Source organism: Ylistrum balloti, unplaced genomic scaffold (genome assembly GCF_031769215.1).
Source record: "Ylistrum balloti isolate Yb309-2 unplaced genomic scaffold, AGI_CSIRO_Ybal_v1 Utg369742, whole genome shotgun sequence".
NCBI lineage: Eukaryota > Metazoa > Mollusca > Bivalvia > Pectinida > Pectinidae > Ylistrum > Ylistrum balloti.
In genome coordinates this window covers 1,165,784-1,184,996 of record NW_026781951.1, presented here as the reverse complement: position 1 = coordinate 1,184,996, position 19,213 = coordinate 1,165,784, and the positions used below count along the sequence as shown (strand labels likewise).

The following is a 19,213-nucleotide window of genomic DNA, read 5'->3' as shown; positions in this document are numbered from 1 at the left end:
CACTGCTGACCACATGATTATCACTGCTGACCACTTTGATTATCACTGCTGACCACTGATTATCACTGCTGACCACATGATTATCACTGCTGATCACATGATTATCACTGCTGACCACTTTGATTATCATTGCTGAGCAGCACACCCAGGCAATCAAAAGACTGTTAAGTATTGAAGAAAAGGAAATTGATGGAGGAACCACACTTCCTAGAAATTTTTTAAATAGATGTGACAAATATGTTGGTTAATTGCAAACATTGAATATACAAAAGATCATATTCTATTATTCTAGTGAAAATTTCTGGTTAGGTAATAAATGGATATTTACAGGCTGTAGTACCAGGAATATATCAATCATGGACTTAAAATTCATTATTTTATGAAACTACAACACGGATGTGGGAAGGCGATCATGATGATTATAATTAGAACTTTCAGTGAGATACAGTGATTTACTTGATTGTTTTCTCTTGTTACAGGGCAAAAAGATGTAGCACTTTCTTTTTTTTGTTTTTTTGTTTTTATTTTTTTGGTTTTTCATATTTGTATGAATATATGAATATATATATAAAATGAGGACAACACTTTCCATCTGGTTTATCACATAGGTGTAGGTTTACAATAAAATGTGTAGATGAAGATACATGGTACTGATAAATGCTGTCTACAGAATTTGTACCTTGGCCATAAGTTACAAACCATTCATTTTAGAATGAAAATTCCAATCAAAACTAACTTATTTTTGATTTGTAAAAATAATAAAAGTGCTTGAGTGCCCTGTACTCTAACAACAACACAAGTTTGCTTCACCATCTAAGGCAGTGTTTGTACATATATCACTGGTACATCTATATGTGCTCTCTAAATGGACAAATGTTGACCGGTGGCAATGTTCTGGAATGGTTGAAGGTAGTGTGACATACAAGCAAGTAGCTATATGTTTTATGTAAGGTGTTCGGTTATTTCTTGGTTAATGCAGCATGTGATCCAAACCGGGCATGTTGACAAGCATCCTAGTTGTGGCAGACCTGGAAATATGACAGATAGGAAAGACTTCCACATAGACAGGCAAGGTGATATCTATTTACCACTGCCAACAAGCTTAGAAGACAGTGGAATGTCAGTATTGTGTTAGCTCATATATACAATGGGTATGTAATCACCAGACATGGGATATTAGGTCTTGTTGAATGGTCAGCTGTTCTGATGGAAGCCACTGCTCTGTCTGACAGATGGCAGCTGGTCAATGTAATGAGACCAGAAAATATGACATACCATCAGAATCACTTTCTGGGCACAACATCAATTTGTGGTGGTTGTGTTTGGGGAAGATTTTCTCTAAACTGTTAGCTTTGTTGCATGACCTTGATGCAGAAGTATCGTGATCAGATCCTTCAACCTTTAGTTGTTTCACATTTGGATGCCCATTCAGTGGCAGATTGGCCGATCCTTAAGGATGGCATTGTGAAACATGGCCTTCCTAGTAGAAGACTCTACGACGAGATTTTGCCTGTAATGTCTCTACACATACATGTACCCAAGTTAGCATGTTTTGGATTATATCAGACCTAGAGCTTGTTGATTAGTTAATCATCTTGATCAGGTGCCATGTTTTTTCTTGACTATAAGGCACACATTTTTTCCTCTTGAGTTAAGCGTGCAGTATATAAACTGGTACAGTATACATGGGGACGAAAACAAAAAATTGGCATGATGAAAAAAAAATAATAAAATGGGAAGTGTACCAGTACACCAGTATGAGATGGTATACTCCTATAACATAAGAGGCCACTGGTCAGCCATTTTATCATCTGTCATTATTGTGCCAACTGCGACTACACAGCACCTGTCATAAGTTTTGTACTGTGTAAAACCTACCATCATATCATTTAATATGAAACACGATATCTTCTGAATTTTGCTGTTACTTCAAAGCCACAGCGGAAGTTTGCATTAGCCTTTTGCATCCTGGGATCGATAGGTCATTGGGTTATAGGTCAAATTCTAGAATGATCGGTATGCTTGTTTTTGATATGAATGGCTTTGTGTAACTAACGAGAAGAAACGATATGGGACTTTAAGAATTAGGTCAGCATGCAAGGTATTTCGTTAATATTTTGCAGTACAGACACTTATGGAGAAATTGTTTTATGTACTGTCAGGCCCTATATCTGTGCATAGGCAATCTTTGAAGGCTCTAAAGTCGAACAAGTTCGGTATTTGCTGTTTAACAGTTTTTGAACTACATCAATAAAATAAACGATTATCTGTGTATAATTCATTTGCAAACGTTATTAAATGTTTTACTGATGATCTTGATAAATTGTCCTCCGTTGTCTGTTATATCAACAAACTTTGGTCAATGTAACGATTACCACTCTATAAGAACTGCCTTCCGTTATCTGTCACAGGTATATCACATGTCAACAATAGTGGTCACCATATTGTAAGGTCTGGTTTATGTTCCAGTGCAGCTTTTATGTGGATCAAACAGAAAAAATCTGTAATTATTAGCTCTGAGGCTTATATAATTTTTCAGGGGGAGCATTTAGTTTCCGCCGTGTCCATCCAGCCATCCTTTTGTATCCCCTGGAGTGGGAGGGGTGGAGTCCAATAGGGAAAATTGAAAAAATTATTTAAAAGTCTACTCCACCTACAGGAACGATAGAATGTTGTCAACATTTTGTCAGCATCATGTTTAGGTGAAGGAGAATCAATTTTGTGGAAACATTGGATCTCAGCCTCCTGGGGCTTGAGGGGCGGTTCCCAATAGGGGAAATTGAGCAAATTCTTCTAAATCCTGCTCCTCCTGTAGGAATGATTGGTTTTTCTCCAAATTTGATATGAATCATGTTTTGGTGAAGCGGAATCAGTTTTGTGTAAACACTGGTTGTCAGCCACCTAGGACAAGATGGATGAGGCCTGATAGGGAAATAGAGTAAATTATGTCTTACTCCTTGTGTAGGAATAATTGTATTTTGTCCAAATTTGGTCTGAAGGATGTTTGGGAAAAAGTGTAATTGATTTTGTATAAACAACAAGTCATGCCCTTCTATGGCAAGTGAGCAGGGCCCAATAGAAAATCAAAATCCTATTCCCCTTACAGGAATGACTGGTGTTACCCAAATTTGGTCTGTAGCATGTATGGGTGAACGGGAATCAATTTTGTATAAATGGTGGGTCTTGCCCCTGCTCCCCCCCCCCCTTTCCTCCCCAGGATAGGGGATTGTTATTGTTTTATATCTTTGAAACAGTTTTTGAGATCCCAATTCCATTGCCATATATAGCAATAATGGGCATCGAGAAATAAATACATCCTTGATGTAAGAACTGACCATTAGTTGTGACCCCACCCCTCTGGACTTAATTTCTGGGTATATCTTTGAAATAGTTGAAATCACAAGCATATAACCATGTATATAGAATTGCTTAGCATCAAGAGATAAACACATTCATGATGCAAGAATTGACCCTTGGGTGTGGCACACCTCTAGGACATTATTTCTGCTTAATATTTTGACATAGTTGAGATACCAACCCGATAACCATATAAACTCTTACTGGGAATCAAAAGAGAAAGACGGTAATGATATAAGAATTTACCTACTGGCCTTGCCCTATCAAAGATCTTAAGTGACTGCACTTTAATTTGGAAATATTTGAAATACCCAACATATAGGCTTGTATACCATTGCTTTGCTTTTTTAAGAACTAGCTGAGTGATACAGGCCTAATAAGCCTCTTGTAAGTAAAAGACTGTTTGAATGACGTTGATGACACTTCCTACTGTCATTTCACTGCAGTGATTAAAAGATAAGTGAAGTTACAATGACATAAGGTATTTGATTTTCAAAGTTATCTTATATTCAAGTTTATTCAATACACTAATTGATGAAAATGATTGTATGACTTGAATTTACATGTTGTTCAGCCATCTCCAAGTGTCTGCATTACTTTATAGGAAAACATATTGAAATAGTTCATGAAGTTTCTGAAAGAAATACGCCTCTTGTCAAAAATCATCCCCACTTGTCAAAAATCATCCCCACAGAATTAGGCCTCTTGTCAAAAATCATTCCCACAGAATTAGGCCTCTTGTCAAAAGTCATCCCCACAGAATTAGGCCTCTTGTTAAAAATCATCCCCACAGAAATACGCCTCTTGTCAAAAATCATCCCCACTTGTCAAAAATCATCCCCACAAAAATAGGCCTCTTGTCAAAAATCATCCCCACTTGTCAAAAATCATCCCCACTTGTCAAAAATCATCCCCACTTGTCAAAAATGATCCCCACAGAAATACGCCTCTTGTCAAAAATCATCCCCACAGAAATACGCCTCTTGTCAAAAGTCATCCCCACAGAAATAGGCCTCTTGTCAAAAATCATCCCCACAGAAATAGGCCTTTTATCAAAAGTCATCCCCACAGAAATATGCCTCTTGTCAAAAATCATCCCCACAGAAATAGGCCTCTAGTCAAAAATCATCCCCACAGAAATAGGCCTCTTGTCAAAAATCATCCCCACAGAAATAGGCCTCTTGTCAAAAATCATCCCCACAGAAATAGGCCTCTTGTCAAAAATCATCCCCACAGAAATACGCCTCTTGTCAAAAATCATCCCCACAGAAATAGGCTTCTTGTCAAAAGTCATCCTCACAGAAATTATCATTGGAAATCAATGGAAGTAGAATTATTGTTATTGGATATGAATGATCTTGAAAGTTGGTGCCCGAGTTTGCTTTTAAATATATTGCAAGATTTCAAAGGCAAATGATAAGTGTAGTTATTAGTCCAAATTGTTCTGATGATCTATCAGCCTTTTCTATCAGTCTGAAGTTGATGAGCGTCAGAACTCTAGCCATAATTAAGGTGAGGAAATAAACGACCTGGCGCCTGGATCAGAATTCAAATGATAATTGTAGAAAGAAATTGTAGTGTTTACATTATAAACATTTTCACTCCCCCACCCCTACTTTTTATAGGGCTGGAGTTTTGATGTTCATTGAAGCCAGATGAATATAAGAGTGTTGATAGAACTTTATGATCAGACTAATTTAGAATATGTAGCATGGAATGTATTGCCTGATACAAGGAAAATGAACTTCTTCAAATATTCTCAGAATGAAAGAGAACCTCTGTGTAGTAATGGTAAAGTTGAAACAATAGATTCTTCACTGAATACTTGATTATTTGTCTTCAGCATGTGAAGCTTGTTAAAGAAGGATTGTTGGGCTAAAGTCTCGTTAATAGAAACTTCTCTAGTCAAAATTGTACACAAAGGAAGATAATTATGATAATTTAGAGATTGTTGAATGGTGTAAACAAAGTTTGGTATTTGCCTCTGTGTTAACTTCTTTACAGAGTTGACGGTGGCCCAATAACATGTCTAAGATTGCCGGTGTGATGAAGATTTCTTAATCGAGATAACAACTATCATAGGATCACTTAACTTTTTCGTGTGAATGTGGGATCATTATCATTACAAGAGTAAAGATGGGGAAAAAAGAAAGGGATACTTACAAATAACCAAAGAAGCTTAGGTAATAAACAGGGCACCACAAGATCCCCTGGGATAGCTTATATTTTGAGTCAAGTAAGCTTTGGTGATACCCCATCTGTCATCTATCTGAAAACAGTTTTTGTTATCACTGTTTCTGGAGAAGTACTGGATGGATCTTTCTCAAATTTCAATAATAGGTCCCCAGTTGTGCCCATTTGATTTTGGGCAGATCAATGAAACAAAATGGCTGACAGGTAGCCATCTTGGATTTCACCTAATAAAGTTTGTTATCCCTATTTCTTAACTTAAGAAGAATTGAATGGATCACTCTCAAATTTCATATGTAGGTTTCCCTTTGTCCCTAGTTGTGCTTATTGAATGTTGAGACTAATCAGAAAAACAAAATGGTTGACAGGTGGCCATCATGGATTTTGACTTTAAAGTTTGTTATTTCAGTTTTTCTAGAACTGCAGCATATGTCTTGCTGAAATTTCATGTATAGGTTCCTCTTTGTCCCTCGTTTTGCTGCTGATCAGGAAAAAGGAAACGTTCAAAAGGATTTATTTTCCCTAGTAAAGTTTGTAACCTCTACTGACTGGATCATATGTAGGTTTCCTTTGGTCTCTTCTTGTTCCTGCTTGATTTGGAACTGACCAGAAGTAACAAAATGGCTTCCAGGCAACAATCTTCCATTTGACAGTTGAACATTATCATTTCTATTCCTGCAAAGGAATGCTCAGATTTTTTATCATTAAGAGCAAATACAGAAGAGAAGAGAAAACAAGGGAAAAGATCATTCAAACAGTTGTGGGCGCCAAGATCTCTCTGGGATCTCTTCATTATCTTGCTCCTGTCTCGTGCATTAATTAGATTTCACATGTGATCTAATTTTTTGTTTTGAAATTCCACAAGAAGGTGTAACTTAAAAGCGCTCAGAAATTTTATGAAACGTGATTTTTCTGTGTTATAATATTTTGATCTCAGCAGTGCACATGCTGTTTTTGGCTGCGCCAGAGCAAAGTCTTACAAAAGACACTTCACCACTGCACATGCACCTGGCTGTATGATTGAGTCAGATTTACCTCCTTCCAGCATCTAAGTATTGACTAGAAAAAAATTAATTGTAGTAAACATTAAGATATTTTCAGATTAATAATTTCACATAGGGCTGCAGTGGGATACTAGTGTGTTGACATCACTGTGTGAGATACTGGTGATGTGTTAACATCACTGTGTGAGATACTGGTGATGTGTTTACATCACTGTGTGAGATACTGGTGATGTGTTTACATCACTGAGTGAGATACTGGTGATGTGTTGACATCACTATGTGAGATACTGGTGATGTGTTGACATCACTGTGTGAGATACTAGTGATGTGTTTACATCACTGAGTGAGATACTGGTGATGTGTTGACATCACTTTGTAAGATACTGGTGATGTGTTTACATCACTGTGTAGTCACTGTGTAGATACTGGTGATGTGTTTACATCACTGTGTAGATACTGGTGATGTGTTGACATCACTGTGTAGTCACTGTGTAGATACTGGTGATGTGTCGACATCACTGTGTGAGATACTGGTAATGTGTTGACATCACTGTGTGAGATACTGGTGATGTGTTTACATCACTGTGTGAGATACTGTTGATGTGTTTACATCACTGTGTGAGATACTAGTGATGTGTTTACATCACTGTGTGAGATACTGCTGATATGTTTACATCACTGTGTGAGATACTGGTGATGTGTTTACATCACTGTGTGAGATACTGGTGATGTGTTGACATCACTTTGTAAGATACTGGTGATGTGTTTACATCACTGTGTAGTCACTGTGTAGATACTGGTGATGTGTTGACATCACTTTGTAAGATACTGGTGATGTGTTTACATCACTATGTAGTCACTGTGTAGATACTGGTGATGTGTTGACATCACTGTGTAGATACTGGTGATGTGTTTACATCACTGAATGAGATACTGGTGATGTGTTTACATCACTGTGTAGATACTGGTGATGTGTTTACATCACTGTGTAGATACTGGTGATGTGTTTACATCACTGTGTAGTCACTGTGTAGATACTGGTGATGTGTTGACATCACTGTGTAGATACTGGTGATGTGTTTACATCACTGAATGAGATACTGGTGATGTGTTTACATCACTGTGTAGATACTGGTGATGTGTTTACATCACTGTGTAGATACTGGTGATGTGTTTACATCACTGTGTAGTCACTGTGTAGATACTGGTGATGTGTTTACATCACTGTGTAGTCACTGTGTAGATACTGGTGATGTGTTTACATCACTGTGTAGATACTGGTGATGTGTTGACATCACTGTGTAGATACTGGTGATGTGTTTACATCACTGTGTAGATACTGGTGATGTGTTTACATCACTGTGTAGTCACTGTGTAGATACTGGTGATGTGTTTACATCACTGTGTAGATACTGGTGATGTGTTTACATCACTGTAGATACTGGTGATGTGTTTACATCACTGTGTAGTCACTGTGTAGATACTGGTGATGTGTTGACATCACTGAATGAGATACTGGTGATGTGTTTACATCACTGTGTGAGATACTGGTGATGTGTTTACATCACTGAATGAGATACTGGTGATGTGTTGACATCACTGTGTAGATACTGGTGATGTGTTTACATCACTGTGTAGATACTGGTGATGTGTTTACATCACTGAATGAGATACTGGTGATATGTTTACATCACTGTGTAGATACTGGTGATGTGTTTACATCACTGAATGAGATACTGGTGATGTGTTTACATCACTGTGTAGATACTGGTGATGTGTTTACATCACTGTGTAGATACTGGTGATGTGTTTACATCACTGTGTAGATACTGGTGATGTGTTTACATCACTGTGTAGATACTGGTGATGTGTTTACATCACTGTGTAGATACTGGTGATGTGTTTACATCACTGAATGAGATACTGGTGATGTGTTTACATCACTGTGTAGATACTGGTGATGTGTTTACATCACTGTGTAGATACTGTTGATGTGTTTACATCACTGAATGAGATACTGTTGATGTGTTTACATCACTGAATGAGATACTGGTGATGTGTTGACATCACTGTGTGAGATACTGGTGATGTGTTTACATCACTGAATGAGATACTGTTGATGTGTTTACATCACTGTGTGAGATACTGGTGATGTGTTTACATCACTGAATGAGATATTCTATTGAAGCCACCTCTAAATGCTATTTTATATTTTAGTGATAAACAATGTTGGGTTAGATTTAGTACCTTTGTGGTTTTTTAATCATATCATAATTTGAAAATTCAAAAATTTATTTGAAATTTCTTTCCTTTCAGATGAGATATATGAAAGTAATGCCTAAAGCTCCTTGAAATGATTTTACATCAGTCTTACATGTAGTTGAATGCCACATAAGTGTCCTTGGTGGCTCAGAGGCTAAGATATCTGACTGCCTTTATCACTAGCCCTACAGATCTTGGTATCAGGTTTGAAGCCTATATCAAGTAGTTGCCAGGTGCTGACCATGGGTCAGTGGTTTTTCTGTGGAACTCTCACTTTCCTCTACTAACCAATCTTGGCACATCCTTAATTGACCTTGGCTGTTAATAGGAAATAAAGCAACATTAAACCAAACCTGTAAGCTCCAATGCATGTTTGTATGTATACTCTGTCAGACTAGCAGAAAGCTCCTCAGTCTACTGTACCAGTGTGTGGCTGTTATCGCCTTCTGGTAGGTTGTAAGTAAGCCATGCTTGTTTACAAAAAAATGCTCATTTAGGTAAACTGCTTCATTCAGAACACACTGAGAATTAGGGATTCTAGCTGAGGGGGAGATTTTATGGCTGGGGGGTAAGTATAATAAAAATTTTGATGATGATTGTGAAATGTGACAAAGTCTAGGGTTTGGTTGAAGGAGGGAAAGGAGGAATCACTTTCACTAGACACAAAAAATCAGTTCTATACATAGACTGTAGACTAGATGAAGAAATGGTAAAAGTTGTAGGGATGAGAAGGGAAAGACTACATGCTGGGAGGGAGTGCGTGAATATTAGAGTATAATTAAACCCAGTTTATACACATAAATCAGTGTTAGGATACAATAACTGTACATATATATTCCTTAAAAGGAATATAGACAAAGATGGCCAATAGTTTTATAAATGGAAACTTTAAGTCAATCAGATGAGCTTCTTTTAGCATACAGATTGGATTGAGCGACGTGTATTCATTCATCATGTTAAGTTTCAGGAAGTGTTGAATTTGCCATCAAATCTGCACTATCACAGTTATAAGACCAGGGATCTCATTTGTCATGAAAAGAAAACTTAATCATAGATTAAAGAAATGTTAATTGTAAACATACCTTTGTTAGACTTCACTTACATTTGATAAAATAGTTTTAATGCACTTCTTGATTTTGGTGAATTTCAGGCAGCGTTTCAGCGCGATGGGCTCAGTCAGTTGTGGAATGAACTGGTAAAGGATGGAGAAATAGCTGCTAGTAATAATGATGGCCTGATCAACAGCGCTGGCGTCCTCGCAAGGAAAGGTAAGTGATAGGGGGGAAATGTTACCTATGTGGTCAACACAGGTGAATTGTTAGGTTTGTGTGTGGTTAACACAGGTGAATTGTCAGGTTTGTGTGTGGTCAACACAGGTGCATTGTCAGGATTGTGTGTGGTCAACACAGGTGAATTGTCAGGTTTGTGTGTGGTTAACACAGGTGAACTGTCAGGTTTGTGTGTGGTTAACACAGGTGAATTGTCAGATTTGTGTATGATTAACACAGGTGAATTGTCAGGTTTGTGTGTGGTTAACACAGGTGAACTGTCAGGTTTGTGTGTGGTTAACACAGGTGAATTGTCAGGTTTGTGTGTGGTTAACACAGGTGAACTGTCAGGTTGTGTGTGGTTAACACAGGTGAATTGTCAGGTGTGTGTATGATAAACACAGGTAAATTTTCAGGTTTGTGTATGATAAACACAGATGAAATATGAATAGTTAATTAGATAAGGTTTTACTGCTGATATACTGATCAGGGTGTATAGTCTTTGCCTGTAGCTTGTATGTTCTATACATTATTAATGTGAGCTGTAATACTGGGCAGAGTTTCATCAGTTTCAGCATGTGGCTGGTACATTTGCTGACCAATGGTCAGTTGAGTAGATCAATTACATTTGTGGACCCCTTGAATGAACCCCACTTTCTCTGTCTGTAGCCAAGGTAAATACCTTGTGGTTTCAGTAATGTTGATAATTAAGATACCAGTAGACATGAAAACAGACAGTCACACAATTCATGTGCTTCCTTTTCAAGACAATGAGTCATTATGAAACATATTGGTTATGAAAAAAATTGTTGAAATATTCACATTTATGCAATCAAGTATATATTTTTTTTTAATTTTTAATGTTTTAAATGCAGATTTTTAACTTTTTATTCAAAATGCTCTCTTGAAGAATCTTGATATTAGATGAATTGCATAGATGTTGATTTTAAAATTTCATGGTCTCAGGAATATTGATTTATAATTTAATTTCATTCAAAACAGTTTCTAATTAAGTTTGTTTTCTAAAAAGATTTAGTTGATTATAAAGAAATGTTTGAATATCTCATAGACTATTCCTATTTCTTACTGATGTCTGCAAGTTTGTCTACAAAGATGATTTTCAGTTCCTTGTTACTGCAATCTGTGATTATATTATATATCTGAATTCTTGAAATTAATTTTAAGTTATCATGGATCACAAAAATTTGACAAGTATGCAAATGTCTGTTATTTTTTCATTAATCATATTTAGTTACATCAGACCAGTCTTGTTATAAGACATTTGAAAAATATTGACCTTTTAACAAGTCTCCATTAAATTTGTCCAAGGAATGTCTATGATATAGTATATGATGATATCACTATACTAAACAGTATTTTTCTTTTGCCTCTTTAATTTATGACCTTTCATCTTTAATAAGATATAACAAAATTAAGCATGTCGAACAATTTTGCTGATTCATAACTTCATGGTCATCTGATTCTCACAAAGGTATCATATTCTGAAAGTGATGGTTTCTAGGTTATTAGGGTTAGTGTGTTAAATAACTATAGATAATATCTACTGCCTTGAAATCGAGCCTGGTATGAGTCAGAATCCTGATATGCCTCCTTTAATAAACATTGCTGCAAGTGGTAACCATCTCGCATAAACTATATTACAGAAAGTAAAACAGCATTACATTCTTGGCCCCAATAGAATTATGATGAATTAAAGCCCTACATTTTCACAGCTTATTCAGAGATTCAAAATTACTTACATAATATTTTATCTTTTGATGTCAGACATGAACTTTATATATAGATGTATAAACTTCACAAAAATTTTACCATAGTTGAAAAAAAAGAGTTCAAGAAATTTCACAAAGTTGTCTTCCGAATTTTGTTTCATTGTGTAATTTTCCTTACAGGCAGGGTTTAAAGAAATCCTGCATTCCTCAAAAACAAAGAGAAAAAAACAGATCAAATACAGAGTATGCAATCATTTTACCTCAACTAGATATTACAGAGATGGAAGATTCAAGTGATTGCTGAAATACCAGAACTATGATAGGATAACTAAGATTTAGTAGATAGCAATTTCTGGTAGTAGTATATACTGCTAATTATGTTGTCATGTTATTGAAAGCTTAAAGGTATCAAGGCATAGAGTTGGTCTCTTGTTCAGTTACATCACTATGTAAGATAAATGTTATTACTTTTGATTGCTTGTAATGTCCTGCCAATGAACAACTTCCCAGCAATTATTATCATTATATCTGTGTTTATAACCAGACAACAAAAGTCAGCAGCATTCTCGGTCACTTCTTTATTACTGTAAATGATATATATAAAGGACTTCGGAGGGGTATTTGGTGTAAAAGTAAAGGAGCTGGGTGGTATAATTAGTGTAAAATTAAAAAAGGACTTTGATGGTGTATTGGAATAAAAGTAAAAGAATTGAGTTGTATGTTTGGAATAAAAGTAACAGAACTGCATGGTATATTTAGTGTAAAAGTGACGGAACTGCATGGTATATTTAGTGTAAAAGTGACGGAACTGCATGGTATATTTAGTGTAAAAGTGACGGAAATGCATGGTATATTTAGTGTAAAAGTGACGGAACTGCATGGTATATTTAGTGTAAAAGTGACGGGACTGCATGGCATATTTAGTGTAAAAGTGACAGAACTGCATGGTATATTTAGTGTAAAAGTGACGGAACTGCATGGTATATTTAGTGTAAAAGTGACTGAAATGCATGGTATATTTAGTGTAAAAGTGACGGAACTGCATGGTATATTTAGTGTAAAAGTAAAGGAATTGGGTGATACATTTGGTACAAAAAGTTATAATTAGAATGCCAAACTACTGTATATATATACAGTAGGACTTGTATCAAGATTCAGATATATCATATGATTGATGCATGTATAAATTTTCAGATTCTGTTATAAATGGTTGAAATATATTTTGTTAAAAACATTGATAAATTAAATTTGAAAATGGTCACTGAAGCCAGAAATGTATTTGGTATGGATATTTATACAGAAATTATTTCCTCTGGTTTATGTTTTCACTTTAAAAATTATGTTTATAGAAATTTTATTTCTGTAGGTTACTCAACAATCTGTATATATGTAGAACCATTTTGAGATTTTTTTCGTTCCCTGCCTATAGGTGAGATTTTTTTCGTTCCCTGCCTATAGGTGAGATTTTTTTCATTCCCTGCCTATAGGTGTATTTTAATACCATGCAAATTTAAAAGAAATTTACTTTAACATTTTAAGTTTTATCTAAAATCTTGATATCTGACGTTATCCATGTTAAAATTTTCTGCTGATACACATCCTGTTTAATTAAGTTGTAGTAGATTATGCATTAAAATGAAAAAAAAGGTTTGGAGGACAAATTGATTGTAATGATCAAGAGGAGATTTAAAATTGCATACAATACCAACTCTTTTCTAAAAATAACTGTGAGGTGATGAGAAGATGAACTTCACTTTTAACTATGAAATAAAACTTATATTTAACTTCAGAGGAAAAAGACACTAATAATACCGAAAGGTATGATGACCTGGGACACCCAACTCCTACAAACCTGACTAAATATTATTTATTATAATTATTATTATTATGACATTCTTAACGGCCCGTCAACACATAAAAGGTAAAACACACAGCGATCCAACAAAACATGGAATGATACAGATCTGAATTATGAGATGATGTGATGGCTGATTATACAGTGATATATAATGTGTACCATAAATAATGTGTACCATTTCACCTAACTTTCCTGATGTGTTTTTTATCGGGTCGACGGTAGTTTAGTGGCTCTATATAACCGTTGATGATACCAAATTCACCTGAGAATAGCTGTGTGTGTTACCTGGTGCAGGCGTACAGTTGCTCTGATTTTATGAGATTGTGGTGCCACTTCATGGTATTGTCTAGAGGAAAGCCTTTGTACTTTCCAAAGTTTACGTCATACTGTCAGTGGTTATCAAGTCTGCAAGTAAGACTACAGACTTGGATACTCAGTGTTATAACAGGGCTCATATAGAGCTTTCTGTGCAATGCTGATTTTTCTGTGTTTGGTATATGTTGTCAGAATCTTTATCACAGAAATGATATTGTGAATTGTTCTGTGTACGCCTCCACAGCTTAGTTGGTCCATTAATAGATCATTCATAGTTTCTTCCTTCGGCCATCTTGATATTCTCAGATGGAAATGAGGATGTTGTTTCCATAAATAACACCGATAGTGGTTAAGTCAGAGGTTATGGGTTCAAACCAGAAATATTTTATATCTATCCACTAGTAAGTACAGAATATTTATCCCCTAATTAGTAAAGTTTATTTATCCCTTATCTACTACACTATAAAGTGGAACCTGCTTAATATCATATTTAGTTGTCAGGGGGAAATGTGATAATAAGCAGAATGTGACATTAACAGTTGACACATTTTTTGTTATTGTGATATTAAGTGTTGCCCAATTGAAAATAGATGACATTATCAGATATTAGGTTACTTAAAATGTATAGGAAAAATCTGTGTTTCAAGAAAATGTGATATTAATGGAAGAGTGACTTTTAGCAACGTGATATTAAGTGGTTTCTACTGTATTAATCCTTATATTTACAACCATAGTCAGTGGTGTATATCTCTTTGCTAATTAGTACTTTATATTTATTAAATATATTTGTACATTTTATTTATACCATAGGAAGTGAAATATATATTAATCCTCAAGTTAGTACAGTATACTTTTAAGTTAAGTTAATCTGATCTTAATCTCTTAATCTGTTAGTATAGTATATTTATTTCTTTAATGTTCAATATATTGATAAGTTTTCTGCCCATTTCATGTTCTCTCCCTTTCCCTACAGACAAAACCAAATGATAGTTAACTTCCTAGAATACTCCTATTTCTATTTTTGATTTTACAAAAACATGAAGCTATATAAGGTTTTGAAATTACATAATTAATTGATATGTGATTTTATTTAGGATCAATCCTATGGTCCAAATAGATCTGTTAAAGATAGAAATTTTACAAAAGGTGCTCTTTTAATTGGTGGTGATTGTGAATGAGATGGAACTCTCCTAATGATGTTCTCACATGTGTATCTGACGCCTTGCTGTGTCCTTGTCTGTCTGATAGCTATCTAAGGTGTAAGATTATGACGTCAGATTATCATGCTGAAAACGTTTTCCTCAGAACATTATGTTTCAGTCTGGTAAGCTTCTGTACGTTCATGAATGAAGAAAAAAAATTCTCATTTTCTGATATTTTTTGTTCTCTGTTCTTTTCAGGAAAACAAAATATATCTTGATTTAGATAGGAGCTGATTTAAGATATTTTTGTGTTGTTTTGACAACCTGCGGAGCGTTAATGGCTGTTCAATGTGTTGTGTTAGTTGCGTTCAGGTGTAGCAAGTCCGTAGAGTAGAGTGAAATAGGATGCTATCATAGATGACATGACGCAAGCAGCCAACTGATAGAATTGTCAGATTGGACCATAACACATAGTGGAGAATAACAACTGGGCTGGTTTAGTAAGATGTAGCAGGTATATTCTTAGTGTTTGAAGCTGGATCTTCTCCAGATTTCACACAGTATGAGTGAGAACTTGTACTGAACTGTTTGAGTGCCCCCTTGATTGTAACTATATAAGTCATTACTTCTTCACAAACACATCTCTGATACCAGTCTTAGGGCAGATCTTGACTAAAGCTTTATTCTGGCTATTGATATAAGTGTGTATCCTATATGATGACCAAGACAGATTAACTGTGATACCTAGATAACTGACTTAATGATATTTTCCTATCTATTCCTGTTCAATATGGTGGCAAAGAATTATTGTTTAAATTTCATAAGATTTTCAGCTTTTGAATTGTAAATTCTAGATAAAGTCCAGATTTTGCATGGTACCATGGTATTTTGGTTTATATGTACCATGCTGTATACTAGCCCAGAATTGGTTTTCCAGCCTCAGAAGGGATCTGCTTACCTCAGTAGATATCCTGACGATAGAAAGCTCATTGACCTGTCTTTGAGTGTTATACAGGTAAACCAAGTAATCTTCCACACATATGCCCTGATACTGTAAAGGCTCTGTATTTTATCATTTTCCAGGATAGAATATAATCACTAAAACAGTACTATGAATTGTGTTGACAAAGAAGTGTGAAGGGCCAAGTTAGGCCATGGTGCAGCATCCAGCATCAACTTTTTTCTTTAAACATATATATCAACATGATTAGCCTTTCAGTAATTTCAGTACTTTAATACACAGTATGACTACCAATGATATGATTCATCAACGTAATATAATCCTGTTTTGTTTTTAAAAAGAAAGGAAAAATAAACTTTATGACAGGTCTTCAGGTAAAATGAACTTTGATTTGTTGTCGTGCTCTCAGGCCATGATGTTACTATTTCTGGTGTAAACAATTCAAATTATCAGCTTTTCAAACACGTGAAAAAATTCCCCAACAGACAACAGTTTTCTCATCCTCAAGTATAGACCTTAAACTTAAAAATTCCCTAACAGACAACAGTTTTCTCATCCTCAAGTATAGACCTTAAACTTAAAAATTCCCTAACAGACAACAGTTTTCTCATCCTCAAGTATAGACCTTAAACTTAAAAATTCCCTAACAGACAACAGTTTTCTCATCCTCAAGTATAGACCTTAAACTTAAAAATTCCCTAACAGACAACAGTTTTCTCATCCTCAAGTATAGACCTTAAACTTAAAAATTCCCTAACAGACAACAGTTTTCTCATCCTCAAGTATAGACCTTAAACTTAAAAATTCCCCAACAGACAACAGTTTTCTCATCCTCAAGTATAGACCTTAAACTTAAAAATTCCCCAACAGACAACAGTTTTCTCATCATCAAGTATGTACCTTAAACTTAAAAATTCCCCAACAGACAACAGTTTTCTCATCATCAAGTATGTACCTTAAACTTAAAAATTCCCCAACAGACAACAGTTTTCTCATCATCAAGTATATACCTTAAACTTAAAAATTCCCTAACAGACAACAGTTTTCTCATCATCAAGTATATACCTTAAACTTAAAAATTCCCCAACAGACAACAGTTCTCTCATCATCAAGTATGTACCTTAAACTTAAAAATTCCCCAACAGACAACAGTTTTCTCATCATCAAGTATGTACCTTAAACTTAAAAATTCCCCAACAGACAACAGTTTTCTCATCATCAAGTATAGACCTTAAACTTAAAAATTCCCTAACAGACAACAGTTTTCTCATCATCAAGTATGTACCTTAAACTTAAAAATTTCCCAACAGACAACAGTTTTCTCATCATCAAGTATATACCTTAAACTTAAAAATTCCCTAACAGACAACAGTTTTCTCATCATCAAGTATATACCTTAAACTTAACAATTTCCTAACAGACAACAGTTTTCTCATCATCAAGTATATACCTTAAACTAAAAAATTCCCCAACAGACAACAGTTTTCTCATCATCAAGTATAGACCTTAAACTTAAAAATTCCCCAACAGACAACAGTTTTCTCATCATCAAGTATGTACCTTAAACTTAAAAATTCCCCAACAGACAACAGTTTTCTCATCATCAAGTATGTACCTTAAACTTAAAAATTCCCCAACAGACAACAGTTTTCTCATCATCAAGTATATACCTTAAACTTAAAAATTCCCCAACAGACAACAGTTTTCTCATCATCAAGTATGTACCTTAAACTTAAAAATTCCCCAACAGACAACAGTTTTCTCATCATCAAGTATGTACCTTAAACTTAAAAATTCCCCAACAGACAACAGTTTTCTCATCATCAAGTATGTACCTTAAACTTAAAAATTCCCCAACAGACAACAGTTTTCTCATCATCAAGTATGTACCTTAAACTTAAAAATTCCCCAACAGACAACAGTTTTCTCATCATCAAGTATGTACCTTAAACTTAAAAATTCCCCAACAGACAACAGTTTTCTCATCATCAAGTATATACCTTAAACTTAAAAATTCCCTAACAGACAACAGTTTTCTCATCATCAAGTATATACCTTAAACTTAAAAATTCCCTAACAGACAACAGTTTTCTCATCATCAAGTATGTACCTTAAACTTAAAAATTCCCCAACAGACAACAGTTTTCTCATCATCAAGTATGTACCTTAAACTTAAAAATTCCCCAACAGACAACAGTTCTCTCATCATCAAGTATGTACCTTAAACTTAGAAATTCCCCAACAGACAACAGTTTTCTCATCATCAAGTATGTACCTTAAACTTAAAAATTCCCCAACAGACAACAGTTCTCTCATCATCAAGTATAGACCTTAAACTTAAAAATTCCCCAACAGACAACAGTTTTCTCATCATCAAGTATGAACCTTAAACTTTCATCTGGAATGACCTGTATTTGTATACCTAGCAGTTTTCATAATAGATTTAAACATTTAGTAACATGAAATATGTTTGAGTAAGAATTTCAGAATCATGACCTGTTGTTACTTTATAATTTTTGATTTGGAAACTGAAAGTTAAAGCATTTGGTAAAGTGCTTGCTTATAGTGAGCTTTATAATTATTTATGTCACTTTTTTGGAAATTTATTTTAAAAAACAAACAAAACAATAAGCGATATTTGACATATCGAGAGTTTCCAGTCTTGTGTCCTTGTGAAGATAATATGTCATACACAGCTATTGTAGTTGTTTCCTAACATAGACTATCAACAGGAGAGAGAACCCACACTGACTGCCCTCAGCTTGTACACAAAGAAAAATAGAAAATCTGTCATATTTCTGGATAGCAGTCAAGTTACATTACAGGAAATTGAGAATGGCAGATTGATGACATAGCAATGCAAACCTGTTGATCAACACAGAATGTTGAAGTGCCATTTGATCACAATTAGGTCGTCAATGTCTGGTGTTATGGATGTGCATATGTCTGCTGGCCTATAAGTAGAGGCGAAACGCCAGCACCTTTTGTTTACATGTTGTTCACCGACAAAAAATACATAACAACTAAGTGTGCAAGTTAACCATGGATAATTTTAGATAATTATTAAAAGTGTTGATTTTTAGTAAGTTATCTGACTTTACGGTGAAATATTTTGTCCAATAGATT

The 19,213-nt window shown here is 35.0% G+C and overlaps 1 protein-coding gene across 1 annotated transcript in view; it reads left to right on the top strand.

The window, feature by feature from the left end:
* Nucleotides 1–19,213, top strand: part of LOC132543199 (E3 ubiquitin-protein ligase HERC2-like) — a 100,368-nt gene that overhangs the window by 3,473 nt on the left and 77,682 nt on the right. The window contains exon 2 of the mRNA XM_060206675.1: nucleotides 9,964–10,081. Coding sequence (XP_060062658.1) covers nucleotides 9,964–10,081 — 118 coding nt within the window. The remainder of the gene's footprint in view (nucleotides 1–9,963; nucleotides 10,082–19,213) is intronic.